General features: G+C 40.0%; 1 protein-coding gene across 13 annotated transcripts in view; it reads left to right on the top strand.

The window, feature by feature from the left end:
• SRCIN1 (SRC kinase signaling inhibitor 1) overlaps positions 1–17,733 on the top strand; it is a 258,626-nt gene that overhangs the window by 223,143 nt on the left and 17,750 nt on the right. For all 13 annotated transcript variants that reach the window (XR_012677690.1, XR_012677691.1, XM_075177031.1 and 10 more), the window contains 9 exons: positions 113–147; positions 3,366–3,541; positions 4,462–4,637; positions 6,487–6,617; positions 7,777–7,924; positions 10,429–10,726; positions 11,611–11,851; positions 11,975–12,129; positions 17,404–17,556. Coding sequence is in view for 11 of the 13 variants with exons in the window: in XM_075177031.1 (XP_075033132.1) it covers positions 113–147; positions 3,366–3,541; positions 4,462–4,637; positions 6,487–6,617; positions 7,777–7,924; positions 10,429–10,726; positions 11,611–11,851; positions 11,975–12,129; positions 17,404–17,556 (1,513 nt within the window). In the remaining 2 variants the exon portion in view is untranslated. The remainder of the gene's footprint in view (positions 1–112; positions 148–3,365; positions 3,542–4,461; positions 4,638–6,486; positions 6,618–7,776; positions 7,925–10,428; positions 10,727–11,610; positions 11,852–11,974; positions 12,130–17,403; positions 17,557–17,733) is intronic.

The following is a 17,733-nucleotide window of genomic DNA, read 5'->3' as shown; positions in this document are numbered from 1 at the left end:
TAAACAAATATTTTAGGGTGAAGTTTGATGAGACGGCATATATAAAAAGAAAAGCCTTTTTAACCTTTGCTAATCTCTATTATGAGGTCTGATACATTATATCTATTTGCAGTGAGAAGACAGAGCCTGCCAATTGTGGATCACCTGGTGAGTATGTATGTCAGTAACACTATTATATGGGAATAGCACAATTATTGGTGTAAGATGAGGTGCATAGAGTGGGTCCAAAGCTGTATTTGCGAAGTGAAGCAGATGTTTTGCCTTTCGTAAATTACTTCCAGTGTGAGCAAAAAAAGATAAACGCATTTAAGACAAACATTAGCTTATACTTTAATGTTAAAGTTTTGCTTCCTGATTTATTGATAAGGATTCAGTTTACATGCAGATCTGCAGTATCCCTGTAAGAGCCTAGCATAAAAGTCAGGATTCAATTGGTGACCTGTTACTGAATAATCCGTTCCAGGCTACTTGCGCTATTGTTACCTCTATCAGTTTATTAGTAATCCAATAGCCAGCAATTATTTGCAGCACAGTGTAAAGTGGCGTGCCATTGAGTCAGAGGGAGAAGGGTCATAACAGCCAAGGCAACACAATATAGCAACATTTATTCCAACAATATAGTCTTTTTATTGAAAATGTATTTGACTAAGTTCAACACCTTTTTTTATCTTTATCTCCTGTGCATGTGGCCCCAGCTGAGAAGTGAGCGGGGATAGAATAACCTGTAGCCAATAAGAACACTGTAGCAGAGAGTAATTCAGAAGAGTGTGGTTTACATGCACTTAACCAACAGTGAAACTGTTAACTGTGATGACTTCTAGTGGTGAAAGAGAGTAGTGTACTTTTAGACTATGGGACCTGTTTATTAATAAACAGCCATCATCATCAGTTATTTATATAGCGCCACTAATTCCGCAGCGCTGTACAGAGAACTCATTCAAATCAGTCCCTGCCCCATTGGAGCTTACACTCTAAATCCTCTAACTTACACAGAGAGAGAGACTAAAGGCAATTTTGATAGCAGCCAATTAACCTACTAGTATGTTTTTGGAGTGTAGGAGGAAACTGGAGCACCCACAGGAAACCCAAGCAAACACAGGGAGAACATACAAACTCCACACAGATAAGGCCATTATTGGGAATCAAACTCTTGACCCCAGTGCTGTGAGGCAGAAGTGCTAACCACTAGGCCACTGTGCCCAATAACAATGTTTTTTTTATTTTTTGCTTTTTGTTTTTTATTGCTGCTATTTATCAATAAACTCTCGCTGAGTCAGATGAGCAATACTCCTCTGCATTAGCTATACTGGCCCAGAGCAGTACAGATTAAATTACCATGTAGTATTGGGGAAATATGCGCAGACGTGACCTGGATAGCTGGTTTGCTTTTGTGCAGTGGAACTTCATCTTCACTAATAAAGAAAAATAAAAAATGTTATAAATAGATTGTTATTTTTTAAAAAAATTAAATATTCATTGAAAAAATGCTTTATTCAAAGAATAAATCATTTTTTCATTGCATTTTCTTCTGTTATCGCGATCCTGAGATGGCTATAACAGAACAGTTATTGCGGCACAATGATTGTTAAGTAGGCTTCCCTATGCTTTGCATATCTTATGGCTTGTGGGGGTTACCGGCGGCAATAGCAGTGCTATTAGAGGTAGTACCCCTTTGATGTACAGTCATGGACAAAAGTTTTGAGAATGACACAAATATTATTTTTCACAAAGTCTGCTACCTCAGTTTCTATGATGGCAATTTGCATATACTCCAGAATGTCATGAAGAGTGATCAGATAAATTGCAATTAATTTCAAACTCCCTCTTTGCCATGACAATGAACTTTATCCCAAAAGCAACATTTCCACTGCACTTCAGTGCTGCCACAAAAGGACTAGATGACATCAGGCTAGTGAACACAGGTGAGAGTGTTGGCGTGGACAAGGCTGGAGATCATTCTGTCATGCTGACTGAGTTAGAATAACAGACTGGAAGCTTTAAAAGGAGGATGGTGCTTGAAATCATTGTTCTTCCTCTGTTAACCATGGTTATCTGCAAGGAAACACATGCAGTCATCATTGCCTTGCACAAAAAGGGCTTCATAGGCAAGGATATTGCTGCTCGTAAGATTGTACCTAAATCAACCATTTATCGGATCATTAAGAACTTCAAGAAGAGAGGTTCAATAGTTGTGAAGAAGGCTTCAGGGCGCCCAAGAACCTCCAGGAAGCACCAGGACCATCTCCTAAAGTTGATTCAGCTGCGGGATCGGGGCACCACCAGTGCAGAGCTTGCTCAGGAATGGCAGCAGACAGGTGTGAGTGCATCTGCACCCACAGTGAGGCGAAGACTTTTTGAGGATGGTCTGGTGTCAAGAAGGCCAGCAAAGAGGCCACTACTCTCCAGGAAAAACATCAGGGACAGACTGATATTCTTCAAAAGGTACAGGGATTGGACTGCTGAGGACTGGGGTAAAGTCATTTTCCTGATAAATCTACTTTCAGATTGTTTGGGGTATCTGGAAAAACACTTGTCCGGAGAAGGAAAGGTGAGCGCTACCATCAGTTCTGTGTCATGCCAACAGTAAAGCATCCTGAGACCATTCATGTGTGGGGTTGCTTCTCAGCCAAGGGAGTGGGCTCACTCACAGTTTTCCTAAGAACACAGCCAAAAATAAAGAATGGTACCAAAAATCCTCCCAGAGCAACTTCTCCCAACCATCCATGAACAGTTTGGTGACGAACAATGCCTTTTCCAGCATTGATTAGGCAAGAATGGGCGGTCATCAGTCAGAATGTGACCCAGAAGTTGATTGACAGCGTGCCAAGGCAAAATGTAGAGGTCTTCAAAAAGAAGGGTCAATACTGCAAATATTGACTGATTGCATAAACCCTCCCAAACACAGGGAGAACATACAAACTCCACACAGATATGGCCATGGTCGGGAATTGAACTCATGACCCCAGTGCTGTGAGGCAGAGGTGCTAACCACTAGGCCACTGTGCTGCCTTATGAAATAATGAAATGCTTGTAATTTTACTTCAGTATACCATAGCAACATCTGACAATAAGGTTTAAAAACACTGAGGCAGCAAACTTTGTGAAAACCAATACTTGTGTCATTCTCAAAACTTTTGGCCATGACTGTATAGGGAGAAACCCTATCACCAGTGAAAGCACCTGTCTTTGCTGGCAATAGCACTTTTCTTGCTTTGATAAATATACCTTTATATCTTTCAACTTAATATTATTCATCTTTGCAGAACATTAACTGCATAGGGCATGTATAAGTATTTTGTCTTGTTATTTTATTGCTATTGTATGAGAAATGCGTAACCCTCATATTATCTGTGATTCGCTTTTAGCTCCTGGCCATCAAAATGCTGTTACACCAATGTCCACTCCCACTCCAGGGTCCACTTCCACCCCAGCTGACCAAAGTAAGGCAATCACCCGCCTGCACATGCAGCTTCATCTTCACGACCTGCAGCACAATGCCAGCGAGCTGAGGAACCAGCTGCTGCAGCTGAAAAAATTACAGGTTTGTAATGACAGAGCTATAACTAGACTGGAAGACTATACCATGGAAAAGGTCAATACTGTTACAGAACAGATGGTCGTTTTGAATAAAGTCGTTGCTCATATAGCCATGGTTACCTAGGATATCGGGTGGAGGGGAAAGAGTGCTACTTTATTACTTTGGTATTGGAAAGGAAAAAAACTAATCAGTCCAGACTCATGTGATGTTGCTAGCAATTACCACTAGAGGTCAGAACTGTGGCTTGTCCTACTAATACTACTAAACATCAGTTTCTACTGAGCAGAGCTTTATCACATAAAGAAACATTTCACAGCTCTTGATCATGCCAAAAAGACCACATAGAAATGAGGCATCCAAAAGTAAATGTGTTTTTATCAAATTACTTTATTATTTGGCTCAAAATGGTACATGCAATATGGCCCAACCTGGAATACAATTTCAAGGACTATGCTCTGTAGGCTTTGTTCAATGTAATCTGGTCAGTGACAGGGTTGTATGCAGCAGCTCTGCCCAGTAGAATTTGGCCACATCCTAGACATCTATACTGACATGTCAGGTCTGCCAAAACTGGATATAGTGGTAAGTAATAGACAGATCAGGTGATATTTTTTAACATGTGTAAATTACAATCAACCTTTGTACATCACAGTACAAACATGTCTATGTGTATGCCATTTTTCTCTTTTTCTGTAGTCCCATCACAACCTGTGTCAATAACTTGTGTTCACAGTGCAAATGAAGTAATCACATTTAGATAAACCTTAAACAGTATAGGGTGGTCACTGGAAAGTGTGTTATTCTCCTATTTATGTCAGCTACAGTCATTAATCATTTTCTGTTATATGTATTCACATTATTTGACATTTTAGTGGTAGCATAGTCAGTTGTTTCAGTGCTCTTTCTCCTTCCATGTACTTCAGCTGCAGAACCAGGAGACTGTACGGAGCATGCTGAAACGCACAGAGACAGAGATCAGCGTGCGAGTTACTGACACCATGCGGAAGCAAGAAGACCCGCTGCAGCGTCAGAGAGCTATGGTGGAGGAGGAGAGGCTGAAATATCTCAATGAGGAGGAATTTATCACTCAGCAGCTAAAGTGAGTTTCCTGTTGGATACTGTACATGAAGTCACTGCACTAGAAATGCACCACATCCAGGATTCTGTTCGGATTTGGCAAAATATTAAGGTTCAGATTAGGTCTGATAGATCCAAATCCTGATTCTCAGCAGTGTTAGCTTGCAGAATAAAAGGCAAACGCTTCATGTAGCTAAAATTACATTTCTTAAATTATCCTCCCCTTTGCCTCCAAACTACTTGAGCGATTAGTGTACAAACGCCTCTCCTATCACTTTCTCTCCTCTCATTCCATTCTCGACTCTCAGCAATCAGACTTCTGTACCCAATATTCCACTGAAACTGCTCTCACAAAAGTGATCAATGATCTACTTACTGCAAAGTCTAAGGGTTATTTTACCATACTCCTTCTCCTGGGCCTCTCTTCTGCTTTTGATACTGTTGATTACCCTCTTCTACACACCCTTCACTCCATTGGCCTTCATGACACAGTTCTTTCCTGGTTCACTTCCTACCTATCAAATCGGTCCTTTAGTGTTTCTATCTCTGGCACATCCTCCCCTACACTCCCACTATCTATTGAGGTCCCACAAGGCTCCAGTACCACCTTTACGCTGATGACACCCAAATCTTTATCTCTTCCCCTAACCTCTCCCCTTCTGTGCTGCCTTGTGTAACCAACTGTCTTTCATCTCCACATGGATGTCCCAACACTACCTAAAGCTCATCATATCCAAAACACAGCTTATTATTTTCCCTCCTGCCAAAATCACCACCTGCCCTCAAATCTCCCTCACTGTCAACATCACCACAATTTCCTCAGTCTACCAAGCCCACTGCCTTGGTGTCACACTTGACTCCACCCTCTACTTTATTCCTCACATACAGACTCTCTCCAAGTCCTGTTGATTCCACCTCAAAAACATTGCCAAAATACGCACTTTTCTTATTCTTACTGCACCCTCCTGCTATCTGGCATTCCCAACACCCATATATCTACACTCTTCAATCCATCCTAAATTTTGCTGCAAGACTGATTTTCCTCTCTCACCGCTCCATATCTGCTTCACCATTTTGCAAATCCCTACACTGACTCCCTGTGTCCTCCAGAATCGAATTCAAATTACTCACCCTTACCTACAAAGCCCTCAACACCCCTTTATATATCTCAAATCTCATATCAAAATACTCTACCTTACGCCCTCTTAGATCTACCTCTGACCTGTGTTTTGTCTCGTCTCTGCTAACCACCTCTCACTCACGCCTACAAGACTTCTCCTGTGCTGCTCCCCACTTGTGGAATTACCTACCATGCCCAATCAGGCTTTCCCACAGCCTTCAAATCTTACACTCTCACAACTGTCCCAATCTCCACACTGAGTCACACTCGCTCCTCTTGTTTCAGCTCTGCCCTCTTCCACTTAGAATATAAGCTCTCTAATGAGCAGGGTCCTTCATGCTCTTTGTTTTCATGTCTGCGTTTATTTTGTCTGCCTTGTCTGTTCTTGTTTTATGTATGTCCTTGTCTTCCCTACTGTACAGCGCTGTGGAGCACTGTGTCGCCTTACAAATCTACAATAATAATAATAGAAACAAGTTTATCATTCAGGTTTCCCTTATTTCATTTGAATTAGCTAGATATGATTTGGGATTCAGCTAAACCCAAAATCCTTCAGGATCACCATTTTGTTTTGCCCAGGTAACTGCATGGCTGTCGATCATTTAAGTAAATTGAAGTCTGTGTTCATAATCTCCTGTGAGTGATATTGGATAGAGGAACAAAATGGGGTAGATGATAATGATGTATGTTTGACATGCTCTATTTAATGTGATTATTATTAATGTGGTTGCCTCTTCGTTTGCTCTTGCAGTGACCTAGAGAAATCAGTGGAGAGGATCAAGAAAGATATTGCGCACAACCACCGTCTGATCTCACCGCAGGAACTAGAGGAGAAAGCAGTGGTGTTAAAGCAGCTCGGAGAGACACTTACAGAGCTTAAGGGTAAGAATGAGCTGGGTATTATTCCCTACAAGAACTTACATGTACTGTGAATTCTTTTTACAATGTACAATTTAAAAATACGTGTGGCACAATTTGGTACCATATGACTTCAGGCCTACAATGGAAGCAGCCATTTTGTGGACTGAACAAATATTCCTGAGAATGCAGTCTATCAATTCACTAGGACCTGTATTCTCTTGAATATAAGTGTGGTCCATAAAATGGCTGCCCCCATTGTGTGTAGGAGATGGATACACTTTAATACTACATTTAATATGACTTCCCCCTTCCCCCATCCTGGTCCCACTACCTGCTGTATTATTCTGCATATCCTGGGATTGAACAGTGGGGGCGTGACTTAATGACATGATCCACAACAACCACGCCCACTGCCCTAGGCGCCAGTATTGGAATCAAAATGTTGGCATGTTACCCTGCTTGTAAAGCTCTGTGTCAGTACTATATAAAAAAGGATACAACGCATTACTTTTGTTTATAAGGCACCAATATATTTTGCAGCACTGTACAGTAGGGAAATACAGTAAACAGAGAATAATAATACAGGGACATAACTTGTGGCAAAACATGTGAGAATTGCTCGCCAGGGCTTGTATAAAGATCTTTTACATTGATCATTAAACTACAAACATTTGTAATCTTGGTGCAGTGAAAATATGTGAATCATCTATGGTTCTAATATCAAATGCACTTAAGTTATTTCCAGGAAAGTATTTTAATACTTGGCCTCTGAACATTTTCGCCATGTTTGTGTCCCTTTTGACCACATTCATCCTTTTCATTCATAACCCAGAGTCCTGCCATCTTGTCTTTTTAGAAAAGCCCCTTTTCTCCCTGCTTTGACTTCTCTCTCTTAAGCTACCCACACAGAGGATCTGTGACACATAAGACTGGTTGTCTGGTGATCAAGCCAAATAACCAGATCATGTGGAGCCCAAGCAATGCTCTTGGTGAATAGCCACGCTCGTCTGCAGATTGTGGTCTGTGTTCCTCTTATCACCAGAGCACGACCATTGCTACTAGTAGTAGTACTTGATTACTTGACTAACTATATTCTTCATGTAACTGACATTATTTTCTAGTTTTGTCTTTATTCTCCTCATTGTCTGTTTCTTTACCTGTGGCCTCCTCGTATCTGCAGCTCAGTTTCCCAGTTTGCAAAGTAAAATGCGTATTGTCCTGCGTGTGGAGGTGGAAGCTGTGAAGTTCCTGAAGGAGGAACCACATCGCCTGGACGGGCTGCTGAAGAGGTGCAAGATGGTTACTGACACATTGGCTCAGATTCGCAAGTAAGCCACTACGGAAAGCAAACAAAATGTCTATTTTACCAAAGTAATGTATAGCAATATTATGTCAGTGTTTATGCAGAAAATGAGAGGACCTTAATGATCAGTAATGTTTTTACAGTTTTTTTGTGAATATGGTAATAAAGATATATTTATATGTCATAAAGAGCAAAGTGTGTTTGCAATGCACTAGGTCAATATGGCAAAAAATAACAAACATTTATTTTATTTTAACAAAAGCAATACACTGTTATTGAATAGAACAACGAATAATAATACCTATTAAGCTTCACTTCACACTCTGTAAGTCAGAGATTATATGGTATGCAGATGCCTTTTGAAATCATATCACAAACTGAAATTAAAGTGCTCCTGTCAACTACACACAGGCGGCCATCTTGTGGACTGAACCATTATTCAACTTATCATTCACAAAGAACAGTCTACATAGCTGAGAATGCAGCCTATCATTTCACGCTAAGGGGTGTATTTAACACTGATGGCTGGATGATAGCAGCCATTATTGTTTTGTATAGAGATACACAATGTACTGCCTCTGCTATTTACCATGCCAGGGCTCATTGGTGATTCCTGTTTTCTCCATGCTTTTGGCTCATTGCAGCTTAATAAATAATCCCCCAAATCTGAGACATCTCTAATAACGCCTGATTAATTCATTAGGCACCAGTGACATCTCTGAGGCATGAGGATACAGTCTCATGATTATTGATTTCAACCACAAAATATCTGCCTCCACTATGTGTAAGGGACAAATCCATTTATATTGGAAATTTCTTTTGTGGCATAGGTCTCCCATTGAAATGAAACCATAGCCTACCAGTCCAGGGGTATGTGTGTTGGGGAGGGGAAAGTGGGTGTTGAATTTATGATCTTTGAAAACATGTATTTTGATGGCTGGATCACTTTAAAGCGTAAACATCATAAACACATTTTTACTGAGTATCATAGTATTTATTAGAGCAGATCTGTACCCATTGCAGGAACTTGTGGCCTGATTCATGAAGGAAAGTTAAGCAAAAACTTGAGTAAGTTTTCTTTCTCAAGTTTTCTAGACAAAACCATGTTACAATGCAAGGGGTGAAAATTAGTTTATTATTTTGCACATAAGGAAAATATTGGCTGCTTTTTCATGTAGCACACAAATACTTGATAGCTTATTTGTACACTGAATTTTAAAGTTGATCTAGGACATGCCCTACACCAAATATAAATCTGCCATCACATTTTAAATTTACCTCCCCCTCCACTGTAACATGGTTTTGCCTTACTTACTTTTACTTAACTTTCCTTAATGAATCAGGCCCTTGGTCATTAAGCTGTGTGCTATATGGACATAATTAACCCATGTAAGCACAGAGTTCCTTTGAATGTGCCATCTCCATAGAGCACACAGCTCCCAGATAGGTTGGTTTTCACCAACCATTAGAGAGAGACTTTGTTAGAAGAATAGTGGTTGTCAGCCACCTAGCTGAAATCACATCAGTACCTTTTGGGAGCAAGTGATAGATCAGCTAAATATTCATGAAAACTTTCTGGTGTCAGACATAATATTCAGAAGCTTCATATTCATTTGTGAAGTTTGATATAATAATATGTATCATTCTGAACTGTTGGTTCAAAGGTAAAAGGAATTACGTCTTAAGGAGATAAAGAGGGTGGTACATGAATATTATAAGCTTGTCTGAAGAGGTGGGTTTTCAGAGAAAGCTTGAAGGTTTGAAGACTAGAGGAAAGTGTTACTGTGCGAGGGAGGAAATTCCAAAAAGTGGGTGCAGCCCGAAAAAAGTCCTGTAACCCGAGAATGGGAAGAAGTGATGAGAGTGGAAGAGAGACGCAGATCTTGTGCAGAACGGAGGTGTCGAGTTGGAAGATATTTTGAGACAAGTGAGGAGATGTATGTTGGTGCAATTTTGTTGATGGCCTTGTATGTTAGTAGAAGAATTTTATATTGGATTCGTTGAAAAACAGGCAACCAATGTAGAGACTGACAGAGTGACTCAGCAGATAAAAACAATTTGCCAGGAAAATCAATCTAGCCGCTGCGTGCAAAACAGATTGTAGGGTCTCGAGTCTGATTTTGGGAAGACTAGTAAGGAGGGAATTACAATAGTCGATGCGGGAGATGATGAGTGCATCAATTAGAGTTTGCAGTGTCTTGTTTGAGATATGTACGTATTCTGGAAATGTTTTTTACATGTATGCAGCATGATGTAAATATAGAGTTGCGAGTCAAGGATTACACGTAGGCAGCGAGCTTGCGGGGTGGGGTTTATGGTCATGTTGTCAATAGAAATGTCAGGCAGAAATCCTCTATAATAATGTTTACTTCTCTAATATTTGTCTATCCAAACCTTTTACCCAGCCTTTAAATCCACTGCAATATCCTACATCTGTTTTTTTTCTATAGTTTGCTATAGTACACTCTGGTACTGTCCTTTAATCCTGTTGCTTTCTACGGTTAAATCTCATCTCCTTCTGCTCTCCAGACAAGTAGAAGAAGGGGTTTGGAACACACCAGAGAACCTTCACAATCCTTCCTCCAAGCAAATGGCGGCTGATGGAGAATTTTCTAAGGGCACAGGTTTTGAGCTGCCTACAAGCCCCCCATCAAACTTCTCTCAGCTAAATGAGTCTAAGATACACAATTGGGAGTCTGTGTGTCACACTGATGCTGCATCGTACACTAGCAATCCTACCCGAGGGGAGATGGTTACTGTGAAGACGCAGACAGTCCCAGAGACACAGAACAAGAGAGTGGGAGCAGAAAAATCGGTGTCTGTCGAGGTGAGTCCAGGGACTAGCATGTATAAAACTAATGATTACTGGGAAACGTGCAATCCAGCATTAGTTGAAATTGCATTGCGCTGCATACACCTCCAGGTGTTGTGAAACTACAAGTCCCAGCATTCCCTTCCAGCTATCAACTGGTTGTCTACCGGCAAAGCATGCTGGGGCTTGTAGTTTCACAACACCTGGAGGGCCGCAGGTTGGACAGGCCTGTATTAGACAGTGTTATTGCGAATTCCGTCCTTGTTTAATGTCAGCCACTTACAGTTACTTGTCATGAGGTGTCAGATGGTTAAAATTCCCTTCTAGTATTGGACAAGCTGCTGTCAATATGTGTTGAAGGCTCCATGAATGCATTCATAGTCCTTTCCCTTAAAGAAGAAGCTGCCCCCTTTAGCAGCCTATAAAAGAGGTGTTATGCTGAGTGTTGAGCATACTAGTTTATGGAAAATCTGACTTTTCGTAAGTGGTATTAAATGTTTAGAAAGTAAAAAAACTATTGCTTTGCTGCAATTTGTTGTTCATTTTGTAGTTCCATAATAGCGCTTATCTTATAATATCTGTACAGCACTGTAGAATACACAACATAATCCAATAAGATTTGTCATTATGATCTGATGTTTCCAAGGTAAAAACAACTATTTCCCCAAAATAAGGAGTACCAGTATATGTATTATAATAGCTTTTTTCATATATTGTGAACAGTGTGAGATGTTTCCGTTAGGCAATTACCATACCTGCCCTGTAGTTGTGAAAGTGCAGGCGCGCAGACAGCACAGTAGTGTAATGAGGTTATCACACTATATCCATTGCTGTGTTGTGGAGACCATCTGTCTGGTATTAGTTCCTGTCCCTGAGCACTTTACTCCCTCACATTTTAGGCAGCCGAGCGAGACTGGGAGGAGAAACGAGCAGCACTGACACAGTACAGTGCCAAAGACATTAACCGCCTACTGGAGGAAACTCAGGCCGAGCTCATGAAGGCTATTCCAGACTTGGATTTCGCAGCCAAGCACAAAGCAATTGGAAGTGCAACATCTACCCCAGAGCACCGGGCCAGCAAGCCACAGCAAGCACAGAAGCTCAGCACCAAAATAGACCCTAATGGGAGGAGAGGCTCTGGTAAGTAGCCGGACACTAAACTGATGTGTGCAGTAAGAATGTTTTCCTCACAAGTTTATTTGTAGTGGAATATTCACATTTAGATAATACAAGTTGGTCTTGATGTTGCTTCATTTTCCCCAGATGAGCTGACGGTACCCAGATACCGGACAGAGAAGCCTTCCAAGTCCCCACCTCCCCCTCCACCTCGCCGCAGCTTTCCATCCTCACATGGGATCACCACAACTCGAACGGGAGAGGTGATTGTCACCAGCAAGAAAGATTCCACATTCATCAAGGTGAGGAGAGTAATTACGCAAAGGAAGTGGGGAAAAATAATTAAGGGTTTCCAACCTTTCACTGAAGGATTAATCTGTACCTGACATTCTGCAACTTTTACTGACTACAGCATTTCTCGTATCATTCTGGATTCCTTAACGCTTTTCAGCTACATCTTTATAACAACAGGCAGAGTTCTTTCTTTTCATTACCTTGGGTGAGACACAAAGATGGTCTGTAGATACAATTCTATCCAAAGCAGAGCTGTGTCATATCCCAGGGCAAGGAAAACAAACGACTCTAAGGCCGGTTATACACTGGTTTTGTGTTTGCTTCCAGAAACCACAAGTGCCCATCGTATGTAAAATGCATGCAATTGTTATATGTTTAATATGCGTTAGACACATTCACATGGGTTTACACATGCATCCAAATCACAAGCAGCTTGGAGCTATTCCCATTAATTCCAATAGGCCATTCATTTCAGTGGGGTTTGCAGTGTGTGCACTACATGCAGAACTCCCATTGATATAAATTGGATATTGAAATAAATGGGAGAAGCCCCAAACATTAACAATATATAAAAATGGGCAGCGTGGCCTTCCCAAATTCTTCAACCAGTCTCAGTGCTAGACTGTCTGGGCTGGTTCCCACTAAAGCAGGGGCTACAAGCATGGGATCCCCTGTCTAGATTGGGAACCAGCCTCAAGCTAGACAGCATTGGCTGGTTCCCACTAATATTAGCGGAACCAGCCCATGCGGGATTGGATCTTCTAAGGGGCATGCCGAAAAACAACATTTCTCAGCACCCCTCTAAATACCAATAGCAATGTGTTGGTACCCTATGAGATCTCAATACAGTAAAAAGTGATAAAATGTAAATAAAATATAGACTGTTAAATGCATTTTATTGAAATAAAAACTCCCCAAACACTTGTTCATAAATGTTTCAATTACAAAAGTATTCTTTTGTATTGTAAATTATTTTCTTGTAATGCAAAGGGAAATGTTTTATATCTAAAATCCAAAGGAAAAAATGTTCTTATTGTGATACAAAGGAAAATATTCCACATTTGTAATTCAAAGGGAACATTTTCCACTAATAATCCAAAGGGAACATAATATTTTTATCCACAGGAAAATCTAATTCCTTTAATCCACTTGAAATAAAAATAAAACAAATGCATTAGGAACTACACAAACCCCACCACAGAAAGAAAAAGATCAGTTGACTGGGTGTTTCATTAGCCACTTAGCCAATCAAAAGTGTCTGGTCACAATGTAATTGGCTGGCAGTGAGGGGAGTCCCGGGGACACACTGATTTCATCGCACATCAACTGAAATTTCTTGAATATCTATTGATGTGGGGGGGAAACAATAACCAGTGCTGAGCAACTTTTTTCATTTCTATGGCCCATTAATTTCAGTGGGGTTTCTGCATGTAGCACTAATTCCCATTGAAATGAATAGGCCATTGGGATAACACTAGTGTAACTATTTGTGATAACATTTACTGTGTATGTACACAATGCACTCCCATATAGATTAATGGACTTTATCAAGTGTGGTGACATGCATAAACACACTGAAGTGGAGAAAGCAGTGTCCAAAAATAAAATAAACAGACCTAGATGCAAGTGTGGAACTTTGTATTGATACACAGAATAGACAGGGCTTTTTATTATTTTTGTTTTCCCTTTTTTCCTTTTTTGATAAAGAATTTTTATTGGTTTTAGAAACACATAACAAAACTATATGAAGATTTTTGAATCTAGCCAACTAAACATTGCGTAACTGATTAAGACATACTCAGGCCGTGAGAACTTGTTTATACAATAGCACATAAAAGCTTTAAGCAAACAAAAGTCACTTGTTTTTAAAAGATAAAATTCCATACATATATGTAAATTCAATATATCTATAATTTAATAGTATTCAGGTTTTACTTTTAAATGTATTTTGTAACTATGAATTTGCAATAAAAAGGCAAGTTAGGCACAGGTGATGGGATTTTGAGTACTGGTGCACTTCATATTATCCCACAAGTAAAATGAGATTTTGTGTTATGGGATCAGATATTTAAATAAACATGAAGAGGTGGCGCTTGCACATTTTAGCTGATGTAACACAGTGTCATAGAGTGAATAGTGACTTACACTTTAAGTGGGACACCTTTACATGAACCAGCCATACTTTGTGGGAAAACGCGTTTGTATGTGCAGAGATCACAGTGTGATAAAGACATTCTAATACACAAATTTGGCACATGTAATAAAGAGAGTCCCAATGTTCTGTTAGTCTCGTAATTTAGTTACGACATAGATGTATTAGTGTTTTAGGAGGAAAAATAAGGGATGATCCAAAAATGATATAAAACATGGCTTTGAAGTGACATTTACAGAGTAAAGCAATTGCAAATGGTCAAATCCCCAAATCCAAATTTGGTGTGCAACTTATTATGCAGTTGGCAAACAATTAAGCACGTTTCTGCAAGATGAAATATGCTGTGTGTGCATTTATTTTAAAGTAAGTAAATGAGCCTTTTTGTTTGTGATGCTGAGAAAACATTGATGAGAATCACAGAAAGAATCTACAATAATAAAGCAGTGTAAAGGTTGCAGGTAGATACATACAAGCCAATACATCACCTGAAAGTAGACAGCCAGTTAAAATAATGGTATCATGTTAATCTCTTTCTAAAGTATTTTGCCAGGAATAAATACATTGAGTCACTTCTCATTTTCAAATATTTTATCATGTACAGTCATGGCCAAAAGTTTTGAAAAATATTATTATTGCCTCAGTTTTTATGATGTCAAGTTGTATATACTCCAGAATGTCATGAATAGTAATCAGATTAATTGCAATTGCAATTTCAAACTCCCTCTTTGCCATGACAATGAACTTTATCGCAAAAACAACATCTCCACTGCATTTCAGCCCTGCCACAAAAGGACCAGCTGACATCAGGTCAGTGATTCTGTTGTTAACACAGGTGAGAGTGTTGATGAGGACAAGGCTGGAAAACACTCTGTCCTGCTGATTGAGTTAGAATAACAGACTGGAAGCTTTAAAAGGAGGGTGGTGCTTGGAATCATTGTTCTTCCTCTGTTAACCATAGTTACCTGCAAGGAAACACGTGCAGTCATCATTGCCTTGCACAAAAAGGGCTTCGCAGGCAAGGATATTGCTGCTAGTAAGATTGCACCTAAATCAACCATTTATCGGATCAAGAACTTCAAGGAGAGAGGTTCAATAGTTGTGACGAAGGCTTCAGGGCGCCCAAGAACGTCCAACAAGCGCTAGGACCGTCTCCTAAAGTTGATTCAACTGTAGGGTCGGGGCACCACAGTGCAGAGCTTGCTCAGGAATGGCAGCAGGCAGGTGTGAGTGCAACTGCATGCACAGTGTAGCAAAAGACTTTTAGAGGATGGCTTGATGTTAATAAGGTCAAGCTACTTCTCTCCAGGAAAAACATCAGGGACAGACTGATATTCTTCAAAAGGTACAGGGATTGGACTGCTGAGAACTGGGGTAAAGTCATTTTTTCTGATGAATCTCCTTTCAGATTGTTTGGGGCATCTGGAAAAACGCTTGTTCGGAAAAAGGAAAGGTGAGTGCTACCATCAGTCCTGTGTCATGCCAACAGTAAAGCATCCTGAGACCATTCATATGTGAGGTTGCTTCTCAGCCAAGGGAGTGGGCTCACTCACAACTTTGCCTAAGAACACAGCCATGAATAATGAATGGTACCAAAACATCCTCCAAGAGCAACTTCTTCCAACCATCCAAGAACAGTTTGGTGATGAACCATGTCTCTTCCAGCAAGATGGAGGAGCACCTTGCCATAAGGCAAAAGTGATAACTAAGTGGCTTGGGGATCAAAACATTGAAATATTTGGTCCATGGCCTGGATACTCCCCAGATCTTAATCCAATTGAGAACTTGTGGCCAATCCTCAAGAGGCTGGTGGACAAACAAAAACCCACAAATTCTGACAAAACTCCAAGCAAACTCCAAGCATTGATAAGGCAAGAATGGGCGGCCATCAGTCAGTATGTGGCCCAGAAGTTGATTGGCAGCATGCCAGGGCGAATTGCAGAGGTCTGCAAAAGGAAGGGTCAACACTGCAAATATTGACTCTTCGCATAAACGTAATGTTATTGTCAATAATAGCCTTTGACACTTATGAAACGCTTGTAATTTTACGTCAGTATAACATAGCAACATCTGAAAAAAAAGGTATAAAAATACTGAAGCAGCAAACTTTGTAAAAACCAATACTTGTGTCATTCTCAAAACTTTTGGCCATGACTGTATAGATGTGTCCTAATATGGACCAAAGGCATTAAGCATTACAATCACAGACATGTTTATAGAGCCAAAACACAGAAGTTTTTACAGCTGACATATTTAAGTGACTCCGGTAGGTTATCCCAGGGTACACAATCCAGGGGAATAAGTTGTAGGAACTTCTACTGTGACTTGTCTAGCCCATATTGGTTGTTTAGTGTGATCGATATACAACCTACTCTAGTTAGTTGTGAGTTTGTGATTACATTTGTATAAGGTGTTTGTATAAGTGTGTTCAAGAAGGGCATCTAAATTTTGGTTAATGATATGCCATGGCAATATGGCAGTGTTCATTGAATGCACTGGCAAGTGCAGTGTTGTCAGACAGCATTGTGGCATTCTCATTGATACTAGTGGGTTCCAGATAGCTAGAGAGCACAATTACTTCATTAATGAATGATCTTCTAGAATGTTGCAGGAATAGGGCATTTGCAAGCCCTTAAGTAGCACTACTTATCTTCCATCTCTACCAAAAGGCATTTCCTTAGTGGTATAAATCAATAAGATATGAAGTAATCCAGAGAGGCTGAGCCCCACACACTTCATCTCAGATGCAGAATCAAGGTCCGGTATCACATTAATTCCATACCTTTGACAGTTAGGTCATCAAAGACTAACGTGTTTGAAGGTTTTGGTGTACAAGATAATAGGAATTTATTGTAAAAGTTAGTTTCTTAGTTTGTATGATAAAATAAAAACATTCTTATTTTATTAATGACAATGAAGGCATGCCCTATAAATGGGTACTGCACTTTTGTGTAAATTTACTATCGCATTAATATCACAGTCTCTTTACTATAACATTATATTAATATAATGTCCTTTTCCTCTATGCTGGTCATTGAGCTGTCATCAGGTTTGATCCAGAAACATTTTCAATGCTTTCCATCAATTGCAATTCTACAACTAGGGTTAGCTTGTTTCTTTTCCTGCATCCTAGAAGTCAGACTCTGAGGAACTAGAGAGCCAGAAACCTCAGGTGAAGCTTCGTCGGACCGTATCTGAAGTCGTTCGCCCAGCATCCACACCACCCATAATAGCTTCTGGCATCAAGGATGATGATGATGAAGATCGGATCATAGCAGAGCTGGAGGTAAGTGCTGCTAGTACCAGTAACAATGACTGCATGCTATTTATCCCAAGAAAAGATTTCTTGACTTCCATTCTATCTCTTCCGCTTATTTAAAGGAAATTGATCATAAGGTGAGTGAAATGTTATACCTGTTTAATTTAAAAACATTTAAATAAGGACAGGTATTTTAAATAAATG

The sequence above is a fragment of the Mixophyes fleayi genome, chromosome 6 (genome assembly GCF_038048845.1).
Source record: "Mixophyes fleayi isolate aMixFle1 chromosome 6, aMixFle1.hap1, whole genome shotgun sequence".
In the NCBI taxonomy this organism is placed as follows: Eukaryota; Metazoa; Chordata; class Amphibia; order Anura; family Limnodynastidae; genus Mixophyes; species Mixophyes fleayi.
Note: the sequence above shows the minus strand (reverse complement) of the source record. Positions and strands in the feature narration are given on the sequence as shown.